This window comes from Phalaenopsis equestris, unplaced genomic scaffold, assembly GCF_001263595.1.
Source record: "Phalaenopsis equestris unplaced genomic scaffold, ASM126359v1 Scaffold000552, whole genome shotgun sequence".
In the NCBI taxonomy this organism is placed as follows: Eukaryota; Viridiplantae; Streptophyta; class Magnoliopsida; order Asparagales; family Orchidaceae; genus Phalaenopsis; species Phalaenopsis equestris.
Window position 1 is genome coordinate 2,131,378 of NW_018164992.1, and position 26,834 is coordinate 2,158,211.

The 26,834-nt window shown below is 34.4% G+C and overlaps 1 protein-coding gene across 4 annotated transcripts in view; it reads right to left on the bottom strand.

Annotated features, from left to right (window-relative positions):
- The window catches only part of LOC110029139 (snRNA-activating protein complex subunit), a 79,330-nt gene that overhangs the window by 26,018 nt on the left and 26,478 nt on the right, over window positions 1-26,834 (bottom strand). For all 4 annotated transcript variants that reach the window (XM_020731290.1, XM_020731293.1, XM_020731292.1 and 1 more), the window contains 3 exons: window positions 11,065-11,260; window positions 4,970-5,058; window positions 2,829-2,919 (listed from right to left, as the gene is read on the bottom strand). In XM_020731290.1, coding sequence (XP_020586949.1) covers window positions 2,829-2,919; window positions 4,970-5,058; window positions 11,065-11,260 — 376 coding nt within the window. The remainder of the gene's footprint in view (window positions 1-2,828; window positions 2,920-4,969; window positions 5,059-11,064; window positions 11,261-26,834) is intronic.

Sequence of the window (26,834 nt, forward strand, 5' to 3'; positions counted from 1 at the left end):
TGGGGGGGGTAATTAAAATAGGTTAAGACGTGATATAAAAATTTCTCATAATCAATTTGAATTTATACCAGGAAAGTTTACTATGGAAGTTGTATATCTATTGAGAATTTTGATGGAGAAGTACAAAAAGAGTAAGAAAACCTACATATGACTCTTATTGATTTAGACAGAACTTGCTTCAAGGTACCAAGAGAAGTCCTTAAGAGAGTTCTAAACAAGAAAGGTGTTGATATGACTTATATTTAAATCATTAAAGATATGCAAAATAGAGTTGTTATTTGTGTTCAAACGGAAGGAGGATTGATCAAGTATTTCCTATTTCAGTTGGATTACATCATGGATCGACTTTAAGCCCATATCTAGTTGTTTTAGTTATGGTTACTCTTACTAGATAATTACAGGAGGATGTCCCTTGGTGTATGCATTTCGCTGATGATATCCTTCTCGAGGATAAAACTAGAGAAAAGGTTTGAAAAAAGCTTGAATTATGGAGGTCAACATTAAGTCTAAAGGCCTTCGTTCAAGTAAATCTAAAATTAAATACATGAAATGTAATTTCAGTAGTAGTGGCTCGAGTGACAGAGTTGTAACTATGGTTGATTCAATCATTAAAAGGTGAACGTTTTAGATATCTTAGGTCTATTGTTCAAAGTAATGGTGATATAAATGGGATGTTATTAGTAGAATTCAAGTTGGTTGGTTGTAGTGGAGGAATGCATCGGGCCTATTGTGTGGGGCCTATTGTGTGATAGATGTGAGAAAAGTATTGCTTAGGCTTAAAGGAAAATTTTATAAGATGGTGGTGAGACCTATAATGCTTTATGGTATAGAATGTTGGCATAAAACAGAGTTAGTTGTTGTCGATATGAGAATGCATAGGTGGATGAGTGGCTTGACATTTAGAGACAAAATGTGAAATGATTTTATCCGTGAAATGATTGGTGTAGCTCCAATGGCAGACGAGATTAGAGAGTCGTCTTAGATGGATTGGTTACATTAAACATCGACTATCTCATGATTCAGTTAGGAGAGATGTTATAAATTCGACTTAGGCTAAAAAAGACAAGGGTAAACCTAAAAAGACATGGGCATATTGTATAAAAAATAATCTTAATCCATTAGAATTAAATGAAAATATGACACTCAATAGGACACAATGGAGAAAAGGGAATCATGTAGCCCACCCCACTTAGTGGGATAAAGGCTTCTTGTTGTTGTTGTTGTATTAAAAATCAACTCTCCTACAATATAAGAAGTTAGCTTTTGTACATATTTTCATCATATTTAGAAATTAGCTATCTTTTATCTTGATCATTTATTATTTTCATAAAGATTCTATGTAATAAGCTGTTAGGAGTATTTTAGAATAGTTGTCATAGTTAGGTTATTATCATAAATTGATCATTATGCTTTGTAAGAACCTAGTTATAATTAATTGAAAGAAAATTTCTTAATTTCTTACAAACCCATTTCAGCTTCGAAGTTTCTGATTACAGAAATTAGCACAAATTGCTTGGAGCATTCAACAATTCATATGAATATATGATTCAACATCGACAACTTGAAAATTTGTTGCTTGAGATTTTTTTTTTCCTTTTCATTTCTTTCAATTACATATTTAATTTAAAATTCCCTGGAGCGGCCAGTGACAATTTAGTTGTTAGGCTATTTCCACAAATAACTCTTGCTAAATTTGTCACAACTCACATTTTGTTCTCCTAATTTTTTTGTACTTTGGTAATCAACACAAACTACTATGAAGATTCTGTAACAATATAAATCAAGAGCTTGTTTTGAATTATTTTTTAATTTTGTTTTTGTTTTTTGTTTTTAGCTTTGTTTCTCTTTTTAAGAACGAGTTGGTATGATGCATTTATTAAGCTTTTTTGTTAATTCTTAAAACAATTTAACTTATTTTTAAAAATACTCAAAATAACATTTATATGTTTTGTGCTGTTTTAAAAACAACAACAACTAACGAACATGTTCTATTTCAAAATAAAACATAAACAAAAGAAATAAAAATAAAAAAAATACATGTGATCCCAAATAGCCCCTAAGAATATGATGTTTTGGTATTCACTTTTTTTTCATTTCATTCAACTTCTTGTGGAATCTAAAATTTTGTTGTCAAGTCCTAGTCTATAGTTTTACCCTCTATAATATGATTTTGGTGTCATTATTTATGGCACAATAACATGGCAATATTAGCATTATAGGTGCCTATTAAAAATTTAGTTAATGTACAGTATCTAAATAGGGTACATTAGAGTTATGATCCTCAATTTTTTAATGATGTTTGAATGATTCAATCCTGAAAGCATGCCTCTAGGAAACAAAAATGCAATTCCTTTCCTCTTCAATATCCCTCACTTCTTCTAATCTGAGATAACCCTCTTCATCTCTTCTTCAGTCCTATCCAAGGCCTTCAAAACCCCATGCAACCACATGAGCTATTTAAAGTAAGGAAGCGAGCCATTGCTTCTATGATTGCCGTGTTCTGATTCCTGCAATTTAATCTCATTCTTCTACACTACAGAAGAAGGAATCCCCTCTCAATTAACTTCTCAAGCAACTACCCTCCACTCCAATAAACCCCACACCAAGGAGGTGGACTCAAGCCTCTATCACAAAAATATACAATCATACCATAAGAAATTCGAGAAAATTATAATGAATGCACATATTTCAAGCTTTGTAATATCAAAATACATTGAAATATTGATAAAAAAGATACAATAGCACATTTTAAAAAATTTTAAGCCCCATTAAAGAAAAAAAAAAGTAGAGATACATAGTAAAGAAATGCACATGCATTAAAAGCCAACCTTCAATGAGGAAGTCATTAGCTTAAGAGATTGCATCTTCTCAATTTTATCTAAGGTTACCATTGCGCCTTCCATAGATTTGGAGTTGCCACTGCATCAAAACAAAGAAAAAAATTTACATGGGTTAAATCCAACCAAATGAAGAAACTTTGCATGCAATTTCAATATTTATAAGACTATAAGTATTCAATAGTTCTGTAAGGAGTAAGTTTACGGAATAAGCTACAAGTTAGTTTAACCTCCATTTAAATTTGAATGTAAAAAGGAGCGCTTGGACCAAGCTACATATTAAACTCCAGTTGAAGTGTAGGAAATTCTTGTTTGGAGGAGAATACTAAATTAAATAATCTATGTTTAGATGGCCGACCCTCTGAATTTTGTTAAAGAAAGATCGATTCCTCACTAAAATGCTTTCCGCTTACAAATAATTTGCCCCTCAAGATATTAATATCACGATATAGACCTTAAGGACACAAAACCTCAGTTAAAACCACATTTCTAAAACAAGAAGCAAGTCCATCTGAACTGCAACGTCCAATGCAGTAGTGAATAAAAGGAGAAACGAAGAGCATGGTAATGATATAAACAGGATAAGCATACAAAGATTAGTTACAAGGAACACAGCCAGAAGAAGATTTGCTGACCTTCAAGAGAACGCAAATCCAAAATAACTGAATAAATTTATACATAGAGATAACAAAACCTAAGAAATGAACTTGATAAAAGAGTGATTAGGGCAGTAGCAGTATGCTTGCCTAATAAAGAGTTAGATCCCCTTAACACAAAACCATGGGTTTAACTGAAATCTAATTCAGCACTACAGCGAACTGCACACCTCGATCAAGATGCCAATATACATATAACCACAATTGGAAAATAAACTGATAAAAAATACTCGTTCCATATCTATTGCTAACCCAAAAGATTTCAAATTCCGCTTTATTATCAATTTCTATGGCACCATCCATTTCTTGACGATTACAATATATTTCACAGTACCGCTAAACTAAAATAAGCTCGGCATACTGTTCCAGATGTGAACCTGGCTACATGTAGAGCTTTTTAACATTGATAATCACTGGACCGTGGTAGATAAATCAACATGATTAGCCTAAGAAATTTACTTAACAATATAAATTCCAGCACAATATTCTAAATTTTTATATTACTCAGTTTGCCTTAATTGTCTTTCATAACATTAGTTAAATTTATCCCAACAATTAAATAAAAATAAATTAAAGTGATTATTAAAAGATTTGTTAATGTAATGCTATATATTCATAAATTAGAACTCAAACTAATAAGAAATACATTTTCATCATAAAAATTTATTATGAAAAATACTAAAAGTTCAAAACAATAAATAATTATTTTTTTCAGTACATTTTTATGAAAGTACGAGCTCAATTAATGATTCAACTATATATAGGGAGATTTACATACCTACCACCCAATTCCTTTGTAATAAGATATCAACCGTCTAAACTTCAATTTTTACCTACAGACAGCCTAAATGATGCCAAAAACATAGGAATCGGTTGGTGTGTACGTAAAAGTTTACGTTTTGGTGGTTGATATGTTATTACATAGGAATTGAGTGGTTGGTATGTAAATGCCCCTTAAAAATGAAATAAAACTGCACGTCAAAACAGTCAATAATTGAAAATCATATATATTTAAAAATTATCTACTTCATAGTTAAATAACGCCTTTTACTTTATATCTTAAAATGTATTCATAACTTTGAAATTAGCAATTATATCAAATACAATATTCTACATTTTCAAAATATTTAATAAGAAAAAATGAATGAAAATGAAACCAAAACCAAGCACTGAAAATACCAAAACTAATATCCTTTAATAAGAATGAAACAAAAATCAAACTCAAAATTAAGCTTAAAACAATTTGGAGAGGAGAATAGTCAATGATGGCTGGGTCGGCTATTTGTCTGAGGAGGCAATAAAGAGTTATGGCTGCAAGATTATCTTTCTGAATTACCTTGTTAGCTGAAATTATAGACAAGTGTGAAAATAATTATTTTAAGAAGAACTAAGCACAGATTCATGGCTCTAGTGCATGATTATTGCAAGAAGCATGCAGTAAATGAACGATTACATGAAATAAATAGACAAATTCACCTGAATGAATGCAGTCTAGCAGCTAATTTGTCTTCATCCTGTCTCTGCTTGATTTTTGCAAGTTGTGTAACTCTCCCAACATAGCAACTCTGATAATGGAAAAGGTAAAACACCACGTCATCATCATTATAAAAATTAGGGCTTAGTTTTAGGAGAAGTAAAAAACAGCTTTCTAGACTGAACCCAATTCATACTGAGATAATATTTGCATGAAATTTAACCACAAAAAGAAAAAAACATGTAAGTTTTTTTCATAAGCCTTTCATGTTCGCATGTAGCATGCATGTTGAAAATTGGAGACATTTTATAAACATTTGATGTAATAAATTTTATATAAATCATATGTTTAAAGGAAGGATAATTTTCAGAAGTACTTTAGGCTGTCATTTCAAAAAAGGGGCATTTACAAGCATACCACCTAATTCTTATGTATTTACATATGTAAAACCTAAACTTCGATTTTTACATTTATATCACCCAAATCTTTCATATCACATTAAAAATGCCATTATGTTATACTTTAAAAAGCAAAATACACCTTCTCATTCAAAGATAAGGTGGCATGTAAGTAAAAATTAAAGTTTAACTATTAGATATGTAAATACATAGGAATTAATTGGTACATATGTAAATCTTTCTTTAAAAAATGATTAGCCAGAAGAAAAAGATAATGATGTAAGATCCATACATACTAAGCGTCAAGATACACAAAATAGTTTATATAATATTAAGTAGAGTCCTCGCATAAATTTTGCCAGGTGGTCATCCAATGCATAACAATCCTTCAGATATTGGTTAGCTTGCCGACAAAATTAAATAGGCCCTCCACTTTTACTATTTTTTCATCCTCTCAAGCCTATTGAAGAAGAGTGTAAATGTTATTTATTCATGTCCGGTAAGGTGCTTTCCTTTTCCGTGCCACTGACTCTAGGTTAGAAGATCATAGTGGGCATACAATATGTAGTATTCTGATGAAATTCATTTTTGGAAATAGGTAACCGATAACTTCGCCGTTGAAATGAAAAAATATGGTAAGTGGACATAGTAGAACATCATAAAATAAAAATAAAAGTAATACAAGTTCAGGTATTAGAAGTTGATGCATGCAAAAGAAAACACCCATTTACACTTTCATGTTAGCTTCAAACGACTAAAAATAATCAAAATTCGAGATGCTGCAAGACTACTCAGGAATTTGAATTTCTAATGCAGCCAATATGATAAACAGTTGTAGAGGATTTGCATGTCACAAGTTATCAGTTATACCAACAACTTATTTTATTTCAATGAAACTGATAATGGCAGAGCCTTATTGACAATAAAATGATCATAAACATCTAAGAGTTTTTGGAGGAATTTCAAATCAAATAAAACCAGCGAACAAATCAATTAATTAAAACAAAAATTAAAATTTCGCATATAACATTTAGACAAAAAAATTATGTAAAAATTAAGGAGCAAAAATATCAAAAGAAAAGGGAGGTCTCACAAGAGTACAAGAGGATGATTTCCCTAAATTAGATAGTTACACTTGTACTAGAATCGAAAGAATCACATATTGACCCTCAAAACACGACACGTCACACAAAATAGAGAAATATAAATCAAACCAACATTTGCGACTTAAACGCTCCATACCACTATTTAAATAACCCTCATAACATAGGCTAGTTGATACCGGAGATACCAGAGGAGAAAGCCCAAACCACAAAAGAAACTTTTATTAATGGGGAAATAGGGTTACAACATACAAAGGCTGAAAATAACATCACCCAAACATAAAATGATGAAACAAGCGCCTCGAAAGTGCGTCTCAAGGGCAGTAGAGGTTGGCTATGTGGATCGGGATGGCTAGCGGGGATAGTGGCAGCAAAGATGGAGTGTTAGGAGGTAGGTTTGTCTGCGGAACAGCAAGCTGCGGGGCTAGACAAAAGATTTGAAGGCTGAAAAGTGGGTTGGAGGCGGTTGGGGAAGTGTTCGACAGCTGCGGAGGAAGAGGTGGAACTGCGGTGGCCGGATGAGGGCAGGCTGGTTACTGGAAGCAAGAAGGAAAGAGCGGCAGTCTGGAATGATGGAACGGTAACAGGAAAACAGACGTACGGTAAGATAAATGCCTCCTCGGGATCAAGCTACAGCCGGAGCACCACTCGAGCCCTTAACGACGGTCACCACCTTGAACGACGGATAGTTGGGGCACTTCCTTGCCTTTGAATACAGACCTCCAAGGGGAAAACAGGACGCCGGTGGTTGTCCAAACAGAACGGGGAATTCTTAAACAACAAACGGCGCTCTCCCCTAAGCAAAACAACCCCTATATATAAGAGGGATTAGGACATATTAGGCAATGCTTTTAATTAAGAAATAGAATATAATAGCAAGGATTTATAATAGGCAATGTTTTAAAATAAAGAAGAGAATAAAAATAATAAAAGTCATAATTTAGGCAATATTTATAATAGGAAGTATTCGTAATAAACAAAGACTAATAAAAATAGTAGAAATTCAAAATTGGCAAGTTCTAGGAAGGAAATATGGGAAAAGGAAAGAAAGGAGAAGCATGGGCGGAAGCCAACTTTTTTTGGTACATCCAGAGTGAGAGTTGCATGACGTTAACTCCTCTGGTAGGTCAATCATGTTGGTGTTCTCATTCCACAACATATTCTGGTACAATAGGTAGCCAACTTTTGTTGGTACATTCAGAGTAAGAGTTGCATATAGAGGAGGGTTCTTGCAATTCAAATCTCGAGCCCTTACATTTGAAATCTTCTCTTTCCACTTCTCGTGTCTAGTGTGCGGTGGTTGAGTAAATAGATTGTGAGAAGAACTCAATTCAGAGATGAAATCGGTGGTAGATTGTGTTACTCTCACTAGCAACCACTCAGGAGAGATCTTCCATGACAGAGTCTGGATCCCATTGAAGAATTTTCAGCACCCTCAAGCTCCCAGGGCACATTTCAAAGTTGAGGTTCATCTCTCTTGTTTGGTCATCTGACGAGGTGTATCATGCGAAACAGGAAAAAACATTTGAATAACTCCACGTGATACTCCCAATATGGCCCAAAATGACTCCTCGTCGAACATGTTTGACCTTGCTCCGTATGGGTAACTTAAGAGGAGGTCTATAAATCTAAAATATATGTATTTTCTGTGGCGTCCCTGTATGTGATGTCTACTCCTGAAACTCATAACCCATGTAAATATTCAAGGTTGGTCCAATTGGTGTTCCTTTCAAAGTCTGCAAAATGCTGGCTCGAGACACCATAATCTCAGGCTCTAATGGGTTGTCTATCACCTCAGAGTTACTACCTTCTAAAGCAGTGTCTATTACCTTAGTTGGAATCTCTATCTCAGAGCCAACTGGATTTGGTGGTGTCTCTTCCTCATTGGTTGAAAAATGAGAATCCTCTCTGAAGTCTGTATTTTCTTCTTGATCAACATTCATATCTTTAACTGGAAGCGGGTTCTCCTCGTTTATCTCCTCACTGTCTTTAGTGCTTGAGATATATTTACCAAATTTTAAGACGACCTGCTCGGTGAAGTAAATCACTGCTCTGATAATGCATTCTGCCTCAAAATGTCCAAATTTGTGACACTTGCCACATTTTCTAGTTGTAATAGACTTGTCGATCGATTTCGCTGGATAGTAACCAGGGGGGTCGCTTTGTGTTGCGGTCTCTCCACATCGAAAGCTAGAGTTTGCATATCATGGTCATAGCAAGTTGATAGGAACTTACGCTGTGTTTCTTGCTTCATCTTCATATCTTCTCGTTCTCCCTGTCGGTTCTCCCGATCATGGTTGAGGGTAGCCTCCCATTGGATTTCATCCTCAATGTCCGTAACCCACAGCTGAAGTCGACAGATCTCTCATCGTATTTCCGCCCGGAAAGGCTCGGGCATGTATCTCATTAATGGCATGGCTAAGGTTTAGTGTTGAGAGGTGACATAGGTTTAAAAATTTAACTTAGGGTTGTTGATTTTAAAAATCAACAATAGTAATTGAGGGTAAGGTCAAAGTTTTGGGCTATGGCTGGGGATAGAAAAGAACAAAAATTTTGTTGAGGTGGTTTGGGTGAGGGTGGATGCTAGGAAGCCCTAGAATGAGACTAAAATTGGGCTAACTCTAATACCAAATGATACTGGAGGAGAAATTTCAAACCACAAAAGAAACTTTTATTAATAGGAAAAGAGGGTTATCACACATACAAATGGGAGAAAACATCACCAAAACACAAAACGACACAAACGAACACTTCAAGAGTGTATCTCAAGGGCAGTGTAGGTTGGTTGGAAGGTGGGGTAGAAAGCCGGGAAGGTGGGATAGCAACTGGGAGTAGCAGGATAGCAGTTGGGATGCCAAGAAAGTAGAGGACAGCAGCCTGTTGACTACAAAAGGGGGTTGGAAATCAATCTGCAGGAGTGTAGGGAGGAGTTAGAGGTGATTTGGCGAGCTCGGAAGTAGTCAGCGATTGTTGGACAGAGGGCAGGAGTGGCGGCAACCTGTTGTAGGGTTGGGAGGTGGGCTGGTAGCAGCAGGAAAGTAAAGGACAACGGCCTGTTAGATGCAGGAGAGGGTTGAACAACGACCTGCAGGGGTGTAGGCAGGTGGACAGACAGACATATCTCAGCGGGGTCGAGATACAATCAGAGCACTATTCGGGCCTTCGAAAACGATCACCACCTTAAACGAGAGACAGCCGGAGCACTTCCTTGACGTTGGATACAGCCTCGAAGAGAAAAACTGTAGGATAAAACCTAAATTCAGATATCAAGAACAAGAACTTCAACTCTAAACATATCATCCCATATTTATAAGAGGTCGGACTTATTTTAGGTAATGAAAATAAGGAAGAAGAGTAAAATATAATCATGTTTTCAAATTTTAGGAAATGATTTAAAATAGTAAAGGTATTAAAATTAGGGAGACTAAAATATAACCATGATTTCATATTTTAGGAAAGGCTTAAAATAGGAAAAGAAGTAAAATAATAAGTGATTTTAAAATAAAAAAGGAGAATAAAAATAAGATTCTAGTTTTAGGAAAGGTTTTAAAATAAGAAAGTGCTAGGAAGAAAAATAAGAAAGAAAAAAAGGAAGGAAAAAAAGGAGAGGAGGAAAAAGAAAATGGAGGGAAAAAGGAAAGGAGGAAGAGAAATGAGAAATTCAACGTCACTAGTATAAAAGGTTAGAGCAAAATCAAAATCAATTTAAGCATAAATTAATTTCATTAATAAAATAAATACTTATAGTTTTAATTTAGGAGTTGTTCGCATTGCAGAAAAAGGAAGAACATAAAAGAAATATATTGTATTTGGAATACTTTGCAATTGTTTAGTTCACTGTAAAATAAATCTAAAACTTCATATTTTATTGTTTGATTCGAAGTAAAATGAAATCGATGTAAAACATGAAGTCTGCAACAAACATGCGGATGGACGGCAATGGCGGCCAGCGATGGGTAGTGATAGGCAAACCGTGTATTTAGAATCCACCCAAACTCAGCCAAGTACAAATATATTGAAAATAAATGGAGGAATGAATTTTAAATGTGCTGATATTTTACATATACACCTGCTCGGTAACTTCACGATCGTATGAACTACTTTATTCCATAGAGTAAAACATGAGCATAGGTATACCAAATGAAGATTTAATCTGAATCCATTCACTATCACAACAAAAGATAATCTTATCTGCAAAAGAAATGCAAAATTTCTTAATTTCCAAAATCAATTTTAAGAAAACTACTAAATTATAGCAAATAATGAGCATGCGAGCATCCAAGGCTAAACAACCCAAAATTGGATCATTGTAATGAAATGCTCCTAGAAAAGTGATTCACATAGAACAAAATAAAACAATCTAAGGAATTCTTGGCAATGAAAGATTTAACCTACATCTGAACACACCAAAATTACTAGCAAAATACGTAAAAACATAAATTAAAATGTTGAGTTGGAATTGAGACATAAATGGGGAACAAATAGGAGCATATACAAGGACAGAACTGTAGCTTAACAACGCTAAAAACAATATAAAAAAAATAAAAATTTGATAACAAAGAAAACCAAATCTAAGGCATGAGCTAAACAACATACTTCTAGTTCAGCCGCTCGAGTATTTCTATCAAAACGCCTTCCTCTCTTCTTACTTCCCTTCTGCTGAACTTTTTCTGAAACATCAGTGTCACGGATCAACTCAGATGAATCATTCAACAATGTCGGTGATTCCAAATTGCTGCTCCCATTTTCTGAGATACTGGAGCTAATAATTTCTTTGTTCAAATTCATAACTCTGCAAAATACATCAAAAAACATCAGATGCATATCTTATTGTAAGCATGAAATCTAAATAATGATTTCAAGAAGCGTAACATAATCAAGTACTTCAAGCTTTCTAATGGGAAAGCTGCTAAGAGAAATTAAGATAATTAGGAATTCAGAACAAGTTTCCACTATGAAATTGCATGAAACAATTATACCAAATGATAAAGACTGAAGGCCTAACATGCAAAACCAAATGTGCCCATCTCATCCGTTCTCTTGACCACCAAAGCTACTCTCTCCTTGATAATAAAGTCCACCTCTTCAATTAACCAATTCCCTTCCGCCTTGTCTGCCTGGATTTGCCTACCCTCACTCTGATCCCCTGAACTCCCACAATCACATAGCTTCATTGGCAATGGAAGTGGCTGGGACACTGCTAGAGTACTAGTGTCAAAAAATGAATTTGTCAAAACATCAATTTTAAGGGCCGTTCGAGATCACTTTTTTTTTTTATGTTTTGTTTTTATTTTTATTTTTTTTGTTCATGTTTTCATTTAAATCAAAACATGTTTGACTATTTGATTAAGTGTCCATTTGAAATCACTTATGATTTTTTTTTATATTTTATTCACTTTATTTTGATTATGTTTTTACTTTAAAATATATATATATATATTTGACATGTTATAACATGTTTGATTATTTTTAAAATATACTCAAAACTACTTTTGAGTGTATTTAAAAACAAGCTAATTTATTTAAAAAAAAAAAACACAAAACATACATATTTTTAAAATAAAATAAAAATAAAAGCAAAAAACAAAAGTGATCCCAAACAAGCACTTAGCATTTTTGGGACTTTTATATAGGAACTTAAATCTGAGTCTTTGAAAAAATCATATTTTCCCCACTACGTCTGTGAGATGAAATTTACTATGATGTGGGAGATGTTCAAACTAAGACCTTGAAAACAAATTACAAATATAATGCAAACCTATTATTTTTCAAATTTGACTTAGACTTTAATAATAATTAAGGAAATATGAGCTATTTCTATTAATTTTCAAATTTGATCTAAAATTCTATTATATATTACGAGATGTTAAATTTTGTTTCCTTTTAAAAGAGAGTTGGTTGGGCAGGTAGGCCTGATTCATGCTCGTCACTTATATGTTTCAAGAGTTGACATGTATTATGTCCATTACTGTGTCCTTTCATTCCAGTTAGTGCATCAAAGGTAATTGTGCTTGAACATTATGTCGTTGAAAAAATATAATTATGGAAATTTAACATGTTCAGTTCTCCAAGGTTTACAACATATGCGATCTTATCTTATTAATATCTGATAATCAATCAATAATTAATTAGTCTAATTAAAACTTAACAAGCCTAATTAAATAGGACATTTAATATCTTAGTTATTACTTGGTACCTTTGTTATATGATTTATCACTTAGGTAATACATAACTAATTAAACTACCATATTAATGCTAAAAAGGCAAACTGAATTATAAAAAAAAAGATAGATAAATTTAAAATAAATGAAAAATCATCCAGTAACTACTCCTGCTGATTATCTCGTATCTCCCTATTTTCCTCTTCATTTCCACATAACTGCTGGACGCTGCTTGGAACCACAAACCCTGTCTTCTATCCTTACGTCCGAACCCACAGCCCCACAGACCCCTTTCTCCAATTCTCCCTTTCGGTCACAGCAAATCGTAGAGAACGATCTCCCTCTTCTCTGTGAATCTTGCACCTTATGGTGCACATTCGCTCCCGTCATCGGAAAAAATTTGCCTACGTACGACGTACGCAGCGCTCCCTACGTCCGCCAATGGCGGGCTTCACAAATCAGCGAAGTCGATCCCACCGTCTTTATTTCAAATGTGACCCGTCGACCCGGCCCGCTAGGTTATAATCGAGTTATAACCGACTCGTACAGGCCGTGTAACCGAGCGGGTCATTACCGCAGTACAACAGTTATAAACGAGCTATAACTGAGCTGAAACTGAGATTGAATACAACGCTGTGTAACCTAGCAGTATAAACGAGTTATAACTGAGCTGTAACAGAGAGTTCATACAATGCGTGTAACCTAGCACTATAAACGACTCATACTGAGCAGTAACCTACGCTGCCTGCTTTACCGAGGCCGTGTAACTACCCGATAACCTCTGCACCGCGCCCAACGAAATGTAACTTTCGTGTAACGTTTCTATAACATCCAAAGCAAGGTACCGCGGGTTTGTAACTTGGTTGTAATCTCCGAGAAACCTTCGTTAAAAAATCAGAGCGCGAGAATGTTATAACCGAGTAATAATCTTCTTTAAAAAATCAGAGCGCGAGAATGTTACTATTTAAGTAGCAGAAAGCTAGGGTTTACTGTTTTATTGCATTTTGATGTTGAAGATGGACCGCACAAACTAGCATTTCGTCTCTTGCGGGGAAGGAGAAGATATATTTCCATCCAACGAAAACAAGTCGATGTTAAAGTGGAGGTATATTAGTTCTATGTTTGTAGTTCTGTATTATTTTTAGAAAAATATCTCTGTGTTTTTTCTACCAGGATATCTTTGTTTCCTGGTGTTTTTAGGTTTGTTTATTTGGTATTTTCATTGGTGTGTTTTTTGTTGTGTTTCTTGGTGATTTTCTTGGTGTGTTTTGAGGTAGAGATTTCTTCAGTTTTTATTAAAATGTTGTTTGTTTTTAAGGGTGATCTTATTTGTTGTATGATTTGTAAGAATATTATGGAGGTAAATGTTTGTAAAGTTGTGATTTTTGTTTTATTTGTTGTGCTGTGCTAATTAGGGTTTATTACAATGTTCTTATTTATTGTGTGTGTTTTTTATTTGTAGAGTTGTTTGTTGTAGTAAAATATTTGTAGGGTAGTTTAAAATATAGTTTTATATTTTTCGCAGTTTGATGAAAGTGAAGCTAAATGTAAAGATCAAAGTACAAATCTTTTACTTGAAACGGTTGTCCACAATGACAAAGAAGCTTACAAAATATATTGTGCTTACGCTCATCATAGCGGATTTAGCGTCCGTAAGGAGCACGGCGCGTTCTGGCCTAACTCCAGGAATCTTAAGACGAAAGACTTTGTTTGTGGGAGAGCAAGTTTCAAAAAAGAATTGAAGATCACACAAATAGTTAAATACAAAAGAGTAGACACAAGAAGCGGTTGTCCGACGATGATTTGTTACTCAATTGATGTTGAAGGCAATTGGACAGTTAAAAAATTCATTGAGTCTCATAACCACTCAGCAAACCCCGGTGACAAGCATCTCTTGCGGCTTAGTAGAAAGTATAAGCAAGTGAATGCAGAGGTTCTCAGATCGATGACACAGTCAGAGATAAGACCCAGAGAAACGTTTAACTTTCTAGCCACAAAAGTTGGGGGAGTTGAGAACCTGGAGTGCACTAAGATAGATGTCTTTAATTTCATTCAAATAGATAGGAGATGTAGAATTGAAAATGACGATGTCAATGCTTTATTGCAACTTTTCACAGAGAGATGTGCTGAGGATAGCTTGTTTCAGTGGGACTTCGAAATTGATGAAAGTGGTAGGCTAAAGTTGTTTTTTTTTTTTAAGTGTTTTTTTTTTTTTGTGACGGCACTTCCAGGCATAATTATGATTGTTTTGGTGATGTTATAATTTTTTATACTAGCTACAGATTAAATAGATATAACTTGTGTTGTGCTCCTTTTGTTGGTGTTAAGCACAATTGACAAAATGTTCTCTTTGGTGTTTGTTTTTTATCAGAGGAGACGACAGAGTCCTTCAAATGACTTTTTAAAATTTTTATCTGTATTATGGGCGACAATCATCCAATTACAATATATACTGATTAGGACCATTGATTAGGACCAGACAATGGGAAAAGTCATAGAACAAATCTTGTCAAATACACGACATGGATTATGTCAGTTGCACATATATAACAAGTTGCCTACAAAGGTTCACTGTAGGTTAGCGAATAAATTAATAGCTAATTTTTTTTATAACTGTATAAGCAAATGCGAGTCTGAAGAGAAATTTGATAATTCATGAGAGATGATGATTGAGAGTTGTAATCTACAAGACAATGTTTGGTTAGATGAGAAGTACAACATCAGAGATAAGTGGGATGCAGCCTTTAATAAGAATGTATTTGGAATGAGAATTTTATCCACCAAAGAAGTGAATCAACGAACAATATTTGTCATGGTGTCGCAAAGCCCACAAGTTCTATTACTGATTGTTTTTTGGGTCTTAAACAAGTCATGAGAACATGGAGGCGTAACGAGAAGCATGAAGATTATAAGTCCGATCAATCTGCGATCACTCCAGTTGCTAAAACAGCCCTACATTGAGGCAGACATGTGTATTTTACTCAAGGAAGCTTTATAATATGTTTGAGGAAGAGTTTATTCATGGATAATGTGATCTCCAATTACACGCCTCTGTAAACAATGAAAATAATTTTTTTATTAATAATTTGGATGATCACACCACAAACAGAACTTAGGTTGTAAATTATGATCCTTTCAGTTCGGATGTGCAATATAGCTGCAAAAAATTCGAAATGATGTGTCTGTTATGTGCTCACTCTCTACGAGTATTAAATTTTTTACACATTAAGAAGATCCCGGATAAATATCTCCTATTCAGATGGTCCGCAAATGTAAAGAGAGATGTGTATAACAATGATGCATACAAGCATTTCCAACAATCACAAATGTGGAATGATGGTAAAGGTAGTCTAATATTCGAAACAAACATACAAAAAATGTCATATCTACGTACTAATAAAACCAAGGGAAATGAAGAGACTGAGCAGTGCATGAACGATTCAATGAAAAAATTATCGTTGGATATTGATAATATAATAAGTGAAAGAGGTTCAAAGTCAGGGAAACAAACAAAAAAAAATAAAAATCCGGTGAATAACCAAACAAATCTTGTTGATCCCGCCAAAATATGACCTAAAAGAATATCAAATGTCAGTCTAAAAGGTTGCTGGGAGAGAAAGAAAAGAGCAAAAGGTATTTTTTGATAAAAATTTTTATTTATTTTGGGGTGTTTTATCCAATAACAAGTTTCATACCCATAATCACTTGAACATGTAAACCGAATGAAGTTTCAAAAAGTCAAGACCCGAAGCTTTCAAATCTTATCCAAACATGTCGTCACTGCCCGATTTTCTAACACAGGTCAATATATAATCAAAAACTATAATAACCATTGGTTTAGTATTAATGTTTTCTGTATGTTATTATAATATTTTTTGTTCTTTCAAATGTAGAATTTCTTTTCTCTAAGGCACAGAGAATCATAAACTGTAATGATGACAGATTCAATGCATGATCAGTAAGTAATTTGACATATTCTTTAATTTAAAGGTTTTAATTATGATAATTTACAAATATGTTACTTTGTTTTTTCACACAGGTTCTAATCATGATGTAAGAAACAGTTATGGGTAGATGACAATTTTGTTGAGGCATTATTTTTGGAGAAATTTTTTTGAGGATGATGTATCTAGATATTTGCAGACAATATTGAAATTTTATCGAAGAGGATGTATGTAGGGAATTTATATTTACGGCAACATTATTGATGCATTTATATTGAATATGTCATCATTATATTTAAGATGAAATTCTCTTGTCATGGAATTGGTATATGAGGGTTCTCCCTTTTGAAGAGATCTTGTTTTTTTTTGTTTCTTTTGGAGATTTTCTGATCTTGTTTTTTTGGCTTAATATGAGGCTTCTCCCAATCATATCGGCTGGCATTAACATCTATTTGTTTCATTACCCTTGGGTTAGAGGAAACTCTCTTATGGACATTATGAGAACTAAATTTTATAAAGTTTTTATGTCTCCTGCTGCCCTCAACTCTGTTAATATGGATGTCTGTTTCATTATGTGGCTACAATTAATTTGTATCGGCTCAAGGACCCACTCTTAAATTCTCACAATAATGTTGGCTAGTATCTCACAACATACTTTTTAATCTGTAATAAGGATATACATTTAAGCTTACTAATAATTCAAGGAATATCTCACAGCATACTTTTTAAACATACTATATTAAGTATAAAAGGCAGAATATATAATACAAATATAAGCTTCCTTCAACTTATCTCACGGCAGATTACTGTCTATTACTTTATGGCATGACTGCTAATCAAATGCACAAATTTCTCACGACAATACCACAAAATTTACGGCAACGAAAGGTCATGGCTGCTAATAAAACCAGTAATAATCATTTTCTTTAGTATTTGTGAATATGCTGAACAATTTTTTTACAACAAACCTCAGAATATCCACAATATGCTTAACATTTTTTACAACAAACATCACAAAAAAATACATATACAATATCCACAATATCCACACTCACATACAACCCCACACACACCAAATGTTTGATCATATCTAAATTCTTCCAGCAATCAGGTCCGACAGGCAATCAGCAACAATCTGCATAAAGGAAGATAAATAGACAAATATGAGTGAACAAGCAACGTGTCACAATTACATAATTTTTTTTAGAAACAAGTTCATATATTTATAAATCACGTAAAAGGCGCAGATAAATATTACATACCAATTGGGTTCAATCAAATTTGTATATCTTAGTAAACAAAATTCGTATAAGTTGCAAAAATGTTGACCTTTCAAACCTACAATGATTTTGACAGTGCAAATTTACAAATGTCGTATACAATCTCTGCTCTGAATAAAGGCATCAATTCTTGCCAGTCTTTTTTCTCCACCTAATTTACCTTCTCTTATTGAACAAGTGTTTTCATATTTACAAACATAAACACCACGATCATAACTATTACTTTGCACTGATATTCCCCTAGTTATTACAACTGGCCACTTTCTCAAATTATCCTCGAAAGCTTCACTGGTATCCTTTAGGAAATGCTCAATCTGTATATTCAAAGATGATTCATTAACTAAAGATGAGTCATTAACTGTATATTTAAAAATGCTCAATCTGTCAATAATTATTATTTACAATGCTTTGGGTGATGGCCAAATGCATCCTGTTGGGTAAGGAGTCATAAACTCTCTATTTACTCTCATGTAGTGTCCCAACAAGGAGTATCCAACGTTGATTATTTATTACAGGTATTAGTATTAACTATATATTCTGGATAGCATCCTTTGTAATGTGTCAGACGAAGGGTTTTACGATACCTTATCTATGCAACTGCATCAAGGAGAACATAATACCATTCAGCGTATGGTCATGTAAGATTGATATTAGATGGAATAAAACTTGTCTACACAACTTTATAAGTTTACCCAGTAGCATGGCGATACATATAGATACGATCTATATAGATGTGGTGCATTACACCGCTTATTCTCCATCAACATGGCAAAACAATCAACATGTTCATTGTCTAACCAACTGTTTCCCAAAAATTCATCGAGATAACGTCGCGACACTAAAACATGTCTCATATCAATTAAAAGGTCACCCCTTCATTGGAAATATAAAATTACTTTAGTTAACGGTTACAAAATTAATGATGAACATTAAAAAAAATTATGTGAACTAACAAATCCGTATATTTTCTACAGCATATATCAATTGTTTACCGCATATAATCAGGAATTTCATCTCTAGCAGTAAAGTCGATTACTTGTGGTGCAGGCTGGACCTGTAATATAAGTAAATCATAATATTTACTGTGCTTATTTAAATAATTAAACAAAATATTTCATACCTTGTCTGGGTAGTCCCCACTAACATAATGATTGACTGGTTGGTGCTCCTCCTTATGTACAAATTCAACCTCTTCTTTAGATTTGGTTCGCTTGTCTACAGTCGTTTCCCTTCCTCTATATTTTCAACTGATTCCTTTATGGGTTCTTTTTTTCGCTTTCTTTCAAAAACAATATATGGGAGCTGAGAAATTTTTTTCTTCTATTTAACCTATCCATAATTCTTTTGATAAAGCTTCTTCGTGGAAATTCTTTAACCCCTCTTCTCGGCAATTCCACATATGTTTGTTTATTTGTTTTCTCTACTCTCACGACATGATACTTTAGGTCGGTCATCGTACTCTCTAACATTGTCAATCGACTATGAACAGAGTCTTGAAATTTCAAAACTGTATTCTCTAACTGATTCAGACGACTGTCAACGGATACTTGAAAATCTAATATAATTTTTTGCTGACATTTCAATAAATCGTGGATCTCTTCAAATCCAAGTGTTTGTCCCATCCTTTGACTCGATTGTCCATATGTATGACTGTCGGATAGTTGAGTACCAATATAATAAGGTACTAAAGGGGAGACCTCAACATGCATGGGTGATTGTGGACTGGAAAGTGTTTCCCGCTGTGGGAGAAACTTTGCTTGACTGGAGGGCTCTACAAGAGAATTGGCAAGTAGGTGATGTTCACTTTCCTTTAAATCAAGAAAATAATCATACGCCTGCAAAAAAAAATAACACACAATCAGGGGCAATCAATGTATGACATGACTACTTTACCAACTACTATTGAAATTTATTTAATTAACCTCGGCAGGGCTGAGCATGTTGAATGCTAGTTGAATTTGTAAAGCATTTCGTCTAACATTTATTGGTCATCTTAGCATTCGGGATCTAGTCTCAGGAGTTGTTGGCACGACCAAGGAGGTGTGCTCATAAAATTAGAGCTGTATAAAGCGTGTTAAAATAAATATTTGGTATGAAAATCAAAAATAATGAAAAGAGATTTAAATAGTAATGTCAGAACAAACCGTTAAGAGGAAAACAAAACCAGTGATATATTCAAGTGGTTGATCCGTCCTAAGCATCATAGCACATAGGTTCAATTGATCAATCAAAAAATCACATACTGTCGCAGACCAATTATACGAGTTGAATGCTTCTACGTCCTCGCAAAGAGAAGACAGCTACTTGGATATTCTAAAATTACTTGAATGAAATAGTAAATTAGTCCATAAATACTTTATTAATAATTCTATAAAACGATCAGAAGACTCTCCTGGGTCAAAATTGATAAGTTGGGTCTTCATTTGTCTCACAACAATACTACAGAACGGAGCTTTATTCAAGCATGCGGGTGACCTTCTATTTGGCATGTCTACCAGGAGGGCAACTTGGTCAGCATCAAATTTGAGTTATTTCCCACCCAGCTGAAATGTCGTTCGATCCATATTCCAATAGTTAATTATATGCATTGTCAGAATATAATCCTGGAGGTAAGGAAGGAGTTCAAAAAATTGAACCAAGCTCATGTTTTCCAGCTTATTCCACGTGTGTTCGTCGATAGTTGGTCGGACCTTATCCAGAGATTCTCGTACTGCACATGGACAACATCTGCAGTTCATTGATTTCGCGCTCAAAAACTTACATTTAATTTTAATGTATGTTAAAATATGTAAAAAATAATGAAAGAAAAAATCTCATACAAAATCAAACTTTTATAATGAAAATAATCATTCTACCTAAACCCTAATTTCATAACCAATTTTCAAAATATGAAATTTAAAATATTTTAAAAGTCTGGCTTAAAATTCACCATTCAGACTTAATATACCTCAAGAAATTAAAAGTCACCATTAAACATCAACGAAAGCAAAATCTCAAATATACCTAGAAACGACCTTGGGTTGTTTTATATTGGGTTACTTAATGGATTCGGTGTCCTCCGTTTTCCCCGTTTTGGAGTCATCTAAATCCTTCTTCTTGTGTCTACCCTTTGTAATTAGCTTTGGCAGCTCGACCTCAAGCTTCTTGGCATCCTCGACGTCCGGCTTCTTCGTCTCATCAATTTGGGCAACATTCTCCTCTTCCAACAACGTCGTACCCTTGTCGATGCCCTCTATTTTGAGCAAAATCCTAAACAATACTAATACCTCAACGTTCGAGTGAATGCAAACTTTAGGCGCAAATAAAAATAAGAATTCTTAATGTCCCTAAATTTTTTACCATGGGTATTTCATCGGTCGCGTTAAAAGAAAGTTACATTCGCTACCTAGGTTACCGCCAGGTTACGCAAACGTTTCACTTTCTCAGCCGGTTACTGCAAAGTTACATTTCCCGTGTTACAGAACAGTTATTAGAGCTCTCTCGGTTACCGCAGCGTCCTAAGGTTACAGCGACGTTATAAGCACGGTTCATTTGTCTTGAGGTTACAGGAAGATTGCAGACCCGTTATTCGAGCTGTACCGCGGTAATGGCCCGCTCGGTTACACGACCTGTACGAGTCGGTTATAACTCGATTATAACCGAGTGGGCCGGGTCGACGGGTCGCGTTTGAAATAAAGGCGGTGGGATCGACTCTGCTGATTTGTCAAGCCGCCATTGGCGGGCGGAGGGGGCGGTGCGGGCGTCGTACGTACGTAAATTTTTTTCGTAGTCTAGAGCGAGAGAAACACCGACATGATGACGGGGGAAAAATTTGCGTACGTACGACGTACGCAGCGCTCCCTACGTTCGCCAATGGCGACTTGACAAATCAGTGGAGTCGGTCCCACCGCCTTTATTTCAAACATGACCCGTCGACCCGGCCCGCTCGGTTATAATCGAGTTATAAACGACTCGTACAGGCCGTGTAACCGAGCGGGTCATTACCGCTGTACAACTCGAATAACGGGTCTGGAACCTTCCTGTAACCTCAAAACAAATGAACCGCGCTTATAACGTTGTTGTAACCTTAGGACGTTGTGGTAACCGAGAGAGCTCTAATAATTGTTCTGTAACACGGGAAATGTAACTTTGCGGTAACCAGCTAAGAAAGTGAAATGTTTGCGTAACCTGGCAGTAACCTAGGTAGCGAATGTAACATTCGTTTAACGCGACCGATGAAATACCCGTGGTAAAAAATTTAGAGACAGTAAGAATTCTTATTTTCGTTCGCGCCTAGGGTTTGCATTCACTCGAACGTTGAGGTATTGGTATTGTTTAAAGTTTTGCTCAAAATGAAGGACATTGACAATGGTACGGCGTTGTTAAAAGAGGAGAATGTTGCCCATATTGACGAGGCGGAGAAACCGGACATCGAGGATGTCAAGAAGCTTGAGGTCAAGCTGCCAAAGCTAATGGCAAAGGGTGGACGCAAGAAGAGGGATTTAAATGGCTCCAAAATGGGGAAAACGGAGCACACCAAATCCATTAAAAAACCCAATGTCGTTTCTAGGTATATTCGAGATTTTGATTTCGTTGATGTTTAATGGTGAATTTTAATTTCTTGAGGTATATTAAGTCTGAATGGTGAATTTTAAGCCAGGAATTTTAAGCCAGACTTTTAAAACAGACTTTTAAAAGATTTTAAATTTCAGATTTTGAAAAGTGATTATGAAATTAGGGTTTAGGTAGAATGAATATTTTCATTACAAGAGTTTGATTTTGTATGAGATTTTTTCTTTCATTATATTTTACATAGTTTAACATACATTACAATTAAATGTAAGTTTTTTTTAGCGCGAAATCAATGAATTGCAGATGTCGTCCATCTGCAGTACGAGAAGCTCTGGATAAGGTCCGGCCAACTATCGAATAGTGAATTTAAAGCCAGACTTTTAAAAGATTTTAAATTTCAGATTTTGAAAAGTGGTTATGAAATTAGGGTTTAGGTAGAATGAATGTTTTCATTACAAGAGTTTGATTTTGTATGAAATTTTTTCTTTCATTATTTTTTACATAGTTTAACATACATTAAAATTAAATGTAAGTTTTTTTTAGCGCGAAATCAATGAACTGCAGATGTCGTCCATCTGCAGTACGAAAAGCTCTGGATAAGGTCCGGCCAACTATCGACAAACACACATGAAATAAGCTGGAAAACATTAACTTGGTTTAATTTTTTAAACTCTTTCCGTACCTCCAGTATTGTATTCTGACAATGCATATAATTAACTGTTGGAATATTGATCGAACGACATTTCAGCTGGGTGGAAAAGAGCTCAAATTTGATGCTGACCAAGTTGCCCTCCTGATAGACATGCCAAATAGAGGGTCACCTGATGTGAGACAAATGAAGACCCAACTTATCAATTTTGACCCAGCACAGTTTTCTGATCGTTTTATAGAATTATTAATAAAGTATTTATGGACTAATTTACTATTTCCTTCAAGTAATTTTAGAATATCCAAGCAGCTGTCTTCTCTTTGCGAGGACGTAGAAGCATTCAGCTTGTATAATTGGTCTGCGACAGTATGTGATTTTTTGATTGATCAATTGAACCTATGTGCTATGATGCTTAGGACGGATCAACCACTTGAATATATCACTGGTTTTGTTTTCCTCTTAACGGTTTGTTCTGACATTACTATTGAAATCTCTTTTCATTATTTTTTATTTTCATACCAAATATTTATTTTAACACGCTTTATACAGCTATTGTTTTATGAGCACACCTCCTTGGTCGTGCCAACAGTTCCAGAGACTAGACCCCGAATGCTAAGATGACCGGTAAATGTTAGATGGAATGTTTTATAGATTCAACTAGCGTTCAACATGCTCAGCTCTGCCGAGGTTAATTAAATAAATTTCAATAGTAGTTGGTAAAGTAGTCATGTCATACATTGATTGCCCCTGATTGTGTGTTATTTTTTTTTTGTAGGTGTATGATTATTTTCTTGATTTAAAGAAAAGTAAACATCACCTACTTGGCAATTCCCTTATAGAGCCCTCCAGTCCAGCAAAGTTTCTCTCACAGCGGGAAATACTATCCAGTCCACAATCACCCATGCATGTTGAGGTCTCCCCTTTAGTACCTTATTATATTGGTACTCAACTATCCGACAGTCATACATATGGACAGTCGAGTCAAAGGATGGGACAAACACTTGGATTTGAAGAGATCCACGATTTATTGAAATACCAGCAAAAAATTATATTAGATTTTCAAGTATCCGTTGACAGTCGTCTGAACCAGTTAGAGAATACAATTTTAAAATTTCAAGACTCTGTTCATAGTCGATTGACAATGTTAGAGAGTACGATGACCGACCTAAAGTGTCATGTCGTGAGAGTAGAGAAAACAATTAAACAAACATATGTGGAATTGTCGAGAAGATGAGTCAATGAATCCCAACAAAGAAACTTGATCAAAAGAATTATGGATAGTTTAATAGAAGAAAAAAGTTTCTCAGCTCCCATATATTATTTTTGAAAGAAAGCGAAAAAAAGAACCCATAAAGGAATCAATTGAAAATATACAGGAAGAGGAAGCGGCTGTAGACCAGCAAACCAAATCTCAAAAAGAGGTTGAATTTGTACATAAGGAGGAGCACCAGCCAGTCAGTCATTATGTTAGAGGGGATTACCAAGATAAAGTATGAAATGTTTTGTTTAATTATTTAAATATGTGCAGTAAATATTATGATTTGTTTATCTTATAGGTCCAGCCAGCACCACAAGTAATCGACTTTCCTGCTAGAGATGAAATTCCTAATTATATGCGGTAAACAATTGATATATGTTGTAGAAAATATACGGACTTGTTAGTTCATATAATTTTTTTTAATGTTCATCATTAATTTTGTAACCGTTAACTAAAGTAATTTTATATTTCCAATGAAGGGGTGACCTTTTAAATGATATGAGACATGTTTCAGTGTCGCAACGTTATCTCGATGAATTTTTGGGAAACAGTTGGTTAGGCATTAAACAGGTTGATTGTTTTGTCATGTTGATGGTGAATAAGTGGTGTAATGCACCACATCTATATAGATCGTATCTATATGCATCGTCATGCCACTGGGTAAACTTATAAAGTTGTGTAGACAAGTTTTATTCCATCTAATATCAATCTCACATGACCATATGTTGAATAGTATTATGTTCTCCTTGATGCAATTGTATAAACAAGGTAACGTCAAACCCTTCGTCGCAACATTACAAAGGATGTTATCCAGAATACAGAGTTAATACTAATACCTGTAATAAATAATCAATATTGGATACTCCTTGTTGAGACACTAAATGAGAGTAAATGGAGAGTTTATGACTTCTTACCCAACATTATGCATTTGGTCATCACCCAAAGCATTGTAATTATTAATTATTGACAGATTGAGCATTTTTAAATATACAGTTAATGACTCATATTTAGTTAATGAATCATCTTTAATATTTATTTAATGAATCATTTTTAAATATACAGATTGAGCATTTCTTAAAGGATACCAGTGAAGCTTTCGAGGAAAATTTGAGAAAGTGGTCAGTTGTAATGACCAGGGGAATATCGGTGCAACAATGGGAATATCGGTGCAACGTAATAGTTATGATCGCGGTGTTCATGTCTGTAAATATATGAAAACACTTGTTCAAAAAGAGAAGGTAAATTGGGTGGAGAAAAAAGTCTGGCAAGAATTGATGTCTTTATTCAGAGCAGAGATTGTATACGACATTCATAAATTTGCACTGTCAAAATCACAGTAGGTTTGAAAGGTCAATATTTTTGCAGCTTATACGAATTTTGTTTACTAAGATATACAAATTTGATTGAACTCAATTGATATGTAACATTTATCTGCGCCTTTTACGTGATTTATAAATATATGAACTTGTTTCTAAAAAAAATTTATGTAATTGTGACACGTTGCTTGTTCACTCATATTTGCCTATTTATCTTTCTTTGTGCAGATTGTTGTTGGTTGTCTGTCGGACCTGATTGCTGGAAGAATTTAGATATGGTTAAACATTTGGTGTGTGTGGGGTTGTATGTGAGTGTGGATATTGTGGATATTGTATATGTATTTTCTTTGTGATGTTTGTTGTAAAAAAATGTTAAGCATATTGTGAATATTCTGAGGTTTGTTGTAAAAAAATTGTTCAGCATACTCACAAATATTAAAGGAAATGATTATTACTGGTTTTATTAGCAGCCATGACCTTTCGTTGCCCTAAATTTGTGCATTTGATTAGCAACCGTGCCACAAATTAATAGACAGTAAATATGTCGTGAGATAAGTTGAAGGAAGTTTATATTTATATTATAAAATTTGTCTTTTATGCTTAATATAGTCTGTTTAAAAAGTATGCTGTGAGATATTCCTTGAATTATTAGTAAGCTTAAATGTTGTTGACCTCACTTTTGGTTGAGGTCTAGAAATTTCTTTAGTAGCCTAGGTCTAGCCATAGGACTTTCCTATTGACTAGTCTTAGAAAACTAGAAGAGGTACCCCACTATTAGAAAATCAAAACTCTTTTTTTATTCAAATTCCACATATTGATCTCAACCTCTAGCATTTAGTAGGTAAGATCATTATAAGAGAATTCAAGAAGAGTCCCTATAGGATTACTTGGCTTTAGGGTTGACCCTGGGTGTTGACTTGGAACTAAGATACACCACATCTTCACAATACATTAATCCATGGTTCATTTAGAATAGACATTTATCTAATTCTATGTGGAATGCTTAACTTGGTCTTTTGCCCCTAGGCACCTCCAAATTACCTAACTGCCCTTGGGACCCAAATTTGGCTAATATTCCCAAATTTTGCCAAAATACCCAAAACTGATCAAAACTCATTCCAAACACTTTGAATACATCAAAATTTGCAAAAACTGACAAAAATAGCCAAATTACCAAGATACCCCTCCATGACCCAAAATCCAAAAA